The sequence below is a fragment of the Podarcis raffonei genome, chromosome 13, assembly GCF_027172205.1.
Source record: "Podarcis raffonei isolate rPodRaf1 chromosome 13, rPodRaf1.pri, whole genome shotgun sequence".
NCBI classification, from domain to species: domain Eukaryota; kingdom Metazoa; phylum Chordata; class Lepidosauria; order Squamata; family Lacertidae; genus Podarcis; species Podarcis raffonei.
The window spans coordinates 32,650,738-32,657,867 of record NC_070614.1 but is presented as its reverse complement, the minus strand read 5'-3'; the positions used below and the strand labels follow the sequence as shown (position 1 = coordinate 32,657,867).

At 49.6% G+C, this 7,130-nt stretch overlaps 1 protein-coding gene across 2 annotated transcripts; it reads right to left on the bottom strand.

The window, feature by feature from the left end:
* Positions 1-721: 721 nt before the first annotated feature.
* On the bottom strand, positions 722-5,782 carry ZSWIM9 (zinc finger SWIM-type containing 9). 2 transcript variants are annotated; one of them, XM_053363898.1, is made up of 4 exons: positions 5,196-5,782; positions 4,358-4,460; positions 3,743-3,995; positions 722-2,932 (listed from the first exon to the last, which is right to left on the bottom strand). In XM_053363898.1, exons 1-4 carry the CDS (start codon positions 5,511-5,513, stop codon positions 1,561-1,563), a joined length of 2,046 nt encoding a protein of 681 aa, XP_053219873.1. In that variant the 5' UTR covers positions 5,514-5,782; the 3' UTR covers positions 722-1,560. The 2 variants fall into 2 exon arrangements, with proteins under 2 accessions (XP_053219873.1, XP_053219874.1); XM_053363899.1 differs by lacking the exon at positions 4,358-4,460 and having other exon boundaries at positions 5,196-5,286.
* Between the last annotated feature and the right edge of the window lie 1,348 nt (positions 5,783-7,130).

Sequence of the window (7,130 nt, the reverse complement as noted above, 5' to 3'; positions counted from 1 at the left end):
TAAGATCTTCTGATCCTGGAAACCTTTATTCCCAGTGTATTTTTCTTCAGACATTTTACCAACAATATGAAAACAGAAACACAAAATAGTTCAAAACTCTAGCCTAGTCACTAATGTGCAAATAGTCCTGCCTTGCAATGTGCCATTTAACTTAGATCAGCCCAACCTTACCTTGATGGGGGCATCTTTGAAAATCTAAAAAAAACTGTTGTGGAAGCCACAAAATATCCATTCCACTGAAGAATAGTTGATGGTGCTTGGAAACTGCAGTTGGTGCAGAATGCAGCAGCAAGAACGTGGGAGCTCAGATATATTACACATGTTCTGTATGGGTTACATTGGCTGCCTATTTGCTTTCATGTGCAATTCTATTTGCTGGCTTTGGCCTTTAAAGCACTAATGGTTTGCAACTGTGTTACTGGAAGGATTGCTTGCTCCTGTTATGAGATTGCTTGAGCATTACATGTTTAGTTCCTGCTCTCCGGACTGCTGGTAGGAGCTTAGATTTCCAGGTATCAGAAACAGGATCTTCTCAGTGTCTGCTGGTTTTTAAGAAGCTTGAAAAAAATTCAGTCCATTGTGGGTCTGAAATTTTTTAGTTGCTGCTGCCTATACGCAAATCAATGCTTCATTTCTAATTGTTATTTTTATTTTTTAAAACTGTACATACATTTCCTTCTGAGGACGCAACACTATGAAAGGCAAGATATAAATCTCTGAATGAATAAATAAATGAGTGAATTTATTAGATCAGATAGTCAGATAGCATGGTATACATCCATCCATTTAGATACATTGCTTATTCCTAGGGCTCTGTGCATTTGGCTACTAGGATAACTAATACGAGGCATAAAATCCAGGTTCTGGAGTCAGTGGACATATTTGAGGTGGGGTAATTAAGAAGCCTAGGGGAGAGCTGAGCAGGACTGCTGTTGGTTGATGGCCTTTCGGCGACTTCCACCGCTCTCTGCCTCCTCTTATAACTAACAAAATTAGAATATGATTAACACCCTATCTTAGGCCGAGCTAGGCACACCTTTAGTCCACTGATTTCAGTAGATGGGTTCACAGAACTCTGCACAGGATTGTGCTGCAAATTGCATAAAGTAATGTATACAGAATTTAGCTTTCCTCACAAAAAAATTGAGCTACCTTGGTGCACAATCTTTACATATTTTTTAAAGGCAGTGTGTACACAGATCTGCTCACTGAAAAAGGTCAGAAGTTGGCATTTTTTAGCTGTGCTTTAACGCATAATGAACTAGCATCCTGGGAACACTGGAAGCTGCCTTCTACTGAATAAGACGATCGGTCCATTAGTATTGGTCCTAGAATGTGGCAGTGCTCATGTGATGCTTCGTAGTACCCACCATATGGCTGGGTACTGGACATCTGTCCAGGGACGGCTGGTCAGTAGTATGTGTAGCACCCCAGGCTGGATCACTTCCAGCCAAAGAAGTGTGGCAGCCAGCGTCTTCCTCGTGCCAGTGGCAATTACTGAATTGGTCACCGGGACTGTGTTCTGCCACTTTAATGGACCGCGGCACTTGGGCAACATAGCTAGCATTCCTCCTGGCCTGTGCAGTCTTGATGCCTATCTGGTGAGGTGGGAAGCAGGCAGGGGTCAAAGAGAGGCTCTCCAACCCAAAGGCGTGCGGCAAAGATGTGCCGGCAGGGCAGCTGGTGAGCCATGTAGATGGAACAGCTGCAAGTGGCCAGGTCCTGGCTCACCAGGAAAGAGCAGGTGCTTCCCTCCAAGAGGTGGCCCTCAGGCGTGTCCTTGAGCTCATAGTGCGCGTGGGGCACCAGGTCCAGTTCCTCGGCCACCAGATCAGCGCTGTCGGGCAGGCAGGCGGTGTGGTACAGCTCAGCCACAGGTGCCACGTTGAACGTTGAGGTCTCCACATGCAGGGCTTGTAGATCTAGCAGGCCCTGAACGCAGGTGGCCAACACCATAGGAGGGGTGAGTACTGTCAGCAGCTTACGGCGGTGAGTGCTAAGGTGGTCGAGGAAGGAGCATTCCCGGTTCTTCTCAAAGGCCCAGCACTCTACCCACATGCCCTTGTGAGGGTGCCAGTGCTCCAGGAAGTACTGCAAAAAGGAGAGCGGGGCGACATCTTCCAGGTCGCTCAGGTACTGGCTGTAGACCCGTGGAGAGTCAGCATTCGCCAGGTTCAGCAACAGGTTGCGGATCCGGTCCTCCTTCGGCACAGCCAGCTCGCAAGCTCTGCGGTAGAGGGCCTCCAAGACCTGCAGGCGGCAGATCTGCACCCGGGCACATGGCAGGACCTCCTCCACAGCGTCCAGCCCTGTGACACCAGCCCCTACTGTGACCACCTTCACCCTCAACTTGATGTCTGGGGCACTCTGCACCAGTGAAGCCACAATGAATATAAGGAGGTCGGGCAGCCCCTGGCGTGCCAGGCAGTAGGCCACCTCACGCCCGCGCCCATTGGCATCTTGGCAAAGCACGGTGTAGAGCTCAAAGTCCGCATCAAGGCAGGCAGCGCGCTCCAAGAAGAGGCGAGCCGGGAAATGTTGCACAAGCTTGCGCATGTGCGAGGTGGCCAGGAAGATGCTGTTGAGGACAGCCACATCCTCCTGGAAGACAAGTTTGACTTTGGCCCCTGGATCTGCCTTGAAGAGAGCATCCAGAACAGCCAGGAGGTTGCACATGCCCTTGTCTTTGGCTTTGCTGTAGTCCTCCAGGTTCCAGATAAGGTCAGGTGCCAGAAAGCGCTTGGAGATGCTGTTGGTGATGCGGATGGGCAGCCCTAGGCTGGCCCTCAGCTGGTGCCGCTTGAAGTGATGGGCAAACTCCAGCTCCGACAGGCGGTGGTTGTGCTCCAGGTTGGCCTCAATCACCACCAAGCGGTCCTTCTTGGGGCCCAGGCGCAGAGTGATGGAGGCTGGGCAGTCGATCTTCTCACTGCTGCAAAGGAGGAGATGGTGGGGGGGGAAAGGGTTTTGTTTAGTAAGAAGCGATAGCACTATTGACACTGGACTCCAATGGATACTGGTAGGAACCGCTGTCACTGCCAATCCCCCCCCCCCCGTCTGGGGGTCTCCCCCCCCGCCACATAGAGGAAATATTTTACATAGAGTGGGGGGAAATAAAAATATCTCAAGTATATTGTGGATTTTTCAAAAGAAATCTTCCATGGCTTCATTTAAAAATAAAAATAAAAAATTGAATGTATTGTAGTTTAGTCACCCAGAGTGGCTGTGACAACCCAGCCAGATGGGCGGCATATAAATATTATAATTATTATTGTAACTATGACTATTATTAGCAGTGCTTATGTCAAAAAAGGCAAAGAGGGCCAACCAATTCTGCAGGTTTTATTCAGAAGAGCATGCCTTAATTCTCTTCTGCACTACACACTTGGGATTTTTAATTCAGGAGTAATTACAGCACAACAATATCTTGTTTGGTGACGAAATCCTAGGGTTTTGCTTTCTATAGAGCAGGGATAAGCAACCTGCACCCCACCAGAGGTTGCTGGACTACAGCTCCCATCATCCTTGCCCACTGGCCATGCTGACTTGGGCTGGTGGAACCCAAAAGCACCTGGAAGCTAAGCTATATAGAGGAACAATCAATGTCTCTTTGAGGGTCTCAATGATACTGGGGGAATGGGAATCAGAGAGAATTTTAGCTTGTAAACATCTTGGAGCATGGGGCCTGCGCAGCAGCATGTACACAGACGGCATTATATAATCAAACACACGACAGACTTACAGGCGGTTGCGTTGCACTGTGCTCTGCCCCACATAGGTCCCGCTGTGCTTGCAGATGAGACGCACAAATCGGAAGCGGAGTGTCTCGGCGAGGCTGGGCTGATAGTGCGGTGGGTTCTGGCGCAGTGAGATCAGTGGCTTCAGGCTGGCGATGATGAAGAGCACTTTGTGCTTTTCACACCAGTCATCAAAGAACGTGCTGAACTGGTGCCAGGTGTGAAACTCCCGGCCCAGGCCGAGGTCCCCCATGGCATCTGTGAGCAGAGAAGCACAGTCATTTAAATCATAAGAGAAAGCAGGAGGCGGCAGTGAGATTGGCAGTTCCAGTGATGGCATTTGTAGCCAGCAATTTCCACCCAAAAAACTTCATATGTCTCTTAAGACACCTTCTGCGATCTAACCTTTCCTACAAGATGCATATCTCCATATTAAAATGCAGGCTTTTGTATTTTGTTTTAGACATATTATGTAAAACACTATTTAGATTCCACAAATCTGGATACGTGTTCTTGTTAAGTAGTTGAAGTTGCAATCCAATGCACACTTCTCTGGGAGTAAGTCATATAAGGAACTGGACTGCAAATTTGGAACACAATTAAGGAAGCTAGTACAGTACCTGCCAAAGTGAATATGCTTAAAGTCTTTTCTTTACAGAGATCCAGTATCCACTGGCAATCATGCCATGAAGACTTGTTGCCACTCTTTGGAGAAAAAGTAACCTGAAGAAAGATATATACAGTATGAAGTACCAAATATGGGAATATTTTGAACTACTAGTAATTGCCATGCCCATGGGAGGTTCTTGGTGCCTCTGAATTAAGACTGTAAGTAGCAAGAGATGTGATGCAGTTTTGGGGGTGCCCATTGCAAAGCTGAGGCAGGGCAGGGGATGCACTGCAGCTGTCAGATCTAAGTTGTGACAACGTTCATGTACTACAAGAAGTATGGCATGTCTGCGTACGCGTGCAAGAATGGAAAAGTTAATGGCACCTGTCACTTGGGCTCACCCAAATGGACTGCAGTCAGTAGGAAACTGAAAACAGTTACTCCTGGGCTGGCACATATAAAGCACGATGGTTTGCACAAATCTGAGAACACCCGCACACCCATTAATACATGCACACTCACTCACACTTATTCATGCATGCAGACACAACAAAAACATGCATCATATGCTGCAAGAGACATAAATGTGTGCATTTAATCCATACAGCAGTAAATGCAAAAATATATATGCCTGTATGATGAGGAAGGGGAACATATGCTTAAATGAAAGTGCACGTATTTATGCATGCATTTTATAAGCTCGGCCAATTCGGAGCTGTGCGCTCTGGGGCCCCGACTCCCACCCTTCCAGCTTCAGAGAGCGCCCCCAGCTGTCTCTGGGAGTCCCAATCCTGTGTTACTCTCCGTACCCCCTCCGCCCGGCAAAGGACCCCGGATTGGACCCATACCTGGCCGGCTGTCTCCTTAACCCCTCCAGCCACCTTGGATCTCTGCCTGTCCGGGATGCGGCCAGAGTGCCAGGCCCGTTCCCAGCGAAACAAACCCGGGCGCTCCGTCTCCCGCTTGCTGATTCCGGCTGGGCGACGGAGGCGAGCCGCGAGCTCCGCCTGCTGGAGCTTCCAGCAACGCAGCCTGCTCCGTGGACGGCAGCACTGCGTTGCCAAGAAAGAGCAAAGTCTAGGTGGCTGGAGGAGCAGAAGGGAAAGGATCACGAGGAGGGCTGACGAGGGAGAACGGCGCGGGAAGACGAAGGTGCCTCTGAGCATGTGCAGAGTGCGTTCCCGTAGCTTACCTGGCCGACAGCAAGTCGCGCACCCGAGATTAGGAGCTGAACTTGCCTTCGAGCTGGGAAGGCGCAGTAGCTCGGCAGTCCCGGCGCGCCAGGTGATGACCGGGGGGAGCCGGGTTCGAACCCCGACTTAGCGACGGGGGTTCAAGTTAGGCTAGTGACTTTCTCTCTCAGCCTTACAGACCTCAGATAAAGAGGGAAACTGCTGCGCCCCCCTGCGCTCCTCGAAGGAAGAGCAGGGCAAACATGTCAAGAATTAGCAACGCATACACCCCGGCTTCACACACCCCGGCTTCTTGCCGGAGGTTACGTCCTTAAATGAAATATTTTTGAAGGGAGGCTGGCTGATGTTCCCTTACTTTGCACGTGCTCACGAGGCCCTCTTTATTACCGTGGCGCGTAATTTAAAAATTGCTCATCCGCACAGGGCCAGCCGACTGAGCGGGTACTCAAGCCCCTCCCTTGGGTTGAATTGCATTTCGGTTATAGAAACCATTTTTAAATGTTGTTGTTTAGTCGTTTAGTCGTGTCCGACTCTTCGTGACCCCATGGACCAGAGCACGCCAGGCACTTCTGTCTTCTAAATGTACGCCAGTACAAATGAGTATATCCAAATCTGTTTCCTTCCTTTCTGAATCGTTAAGTGGCCACCTAGTGCATTTAGGAAGTGCCTTCACTTTGCTCCTGGTACAGAAGCGCTGTCGTCTTCACATGTTGCCGCACGGCAGCTCGGACCCCACGGCACCGGAGCGCACCTGAAGAGCCAGGGAGAAGAGTCCAGACTGCAGCCGAAATGAATGGAGCTGGAGCTGCCGATGGAAGAAACAGCGCGCCAGAGCCTGCGAAAGGGAGCGAAGGATGAGCCTCGCCTCCCACCTCTGCGGATTGACAAGCATCTCGACCACTCGCGAGGGCGCATTTGGGAGAAAGATGCGCAATTCTGCTCTGGCCGGGGCGCAGCTCACCTTGGCTTCATTACTACGCGAGCAGCTCTCGAAGGTGGGCGCGTGGAAATTCCTGAATGGGCTGCCAGGGCTCAATCCGTGCAAGGTTGGGTGCCTGGGCAGACAGACAATGTGCCCCCTTTTGTGCCGAAGAAAAGAGAGCTGTGGTTGATGGGGGTAAATGTAGGATTTGTGCAGAGAGGTTATAGGGGTGTGTGAAGGAGAGACTGAGTGGATGTATGGGCAGGACCACAGCCATCAAACGTGGAGAGTCCTTTGGGAAAGGCGTTTGTTATTCGTTAAAACAATTCCTTCTCTAACACTGACAGGAGACTTTAAAATAAAACAGAGCATTATTAAGGGGAGTATTTGGTAATCATCTCAATATTTCTATTCTTAGAACACTTTGGTAGCTGGGCCCCGTACAGTGCAATTCTATATGCATGCCAACTCAGACTGAAGTCCATGCCCAGTAAGTTGAGTGGAACTTATTTCTAGGTAAGGTAAGTGTATACGGAATTGGGAGTCTTAATTCTGCTTTGTGAGCTCTTTTCACGACAACCATTATGTAACATAGGTTCTATTCATTGTCCATGGGTTATAAACTAAGAGATAACAACTGAAGGGTGGTTGTAGCCATGTTAAGCAGG

What these genes read in the sequence shown, in the direction of transcription:
- ZSWIM9 (XM_053363898.1), bottom strand. Translation starts at nt 5,513, where the DNA reads ATGCTCAGAGGCACCTTCGTCTTCCCGCGCCGTTCTCCCTCGTCAGCC. An exon ending in AAGCATATTCACTTTGGCAG is followed by an intron (nt 3,996 to 4,357) that starts GTACTGTACTAG and finishes CTCTGCTCACAG; the next exon opens with ATGCCATGGGGGACCTCGGC. An exon ending in ACAGTGCAACGCAACCGCCT is followed by an intron (nt 2,933 to 3,742) that starts GTAAGTCTGTCG and finishes CCTCCTTTGCAG; the next exon opens with CAGTGAGAAGATCGACTGCC.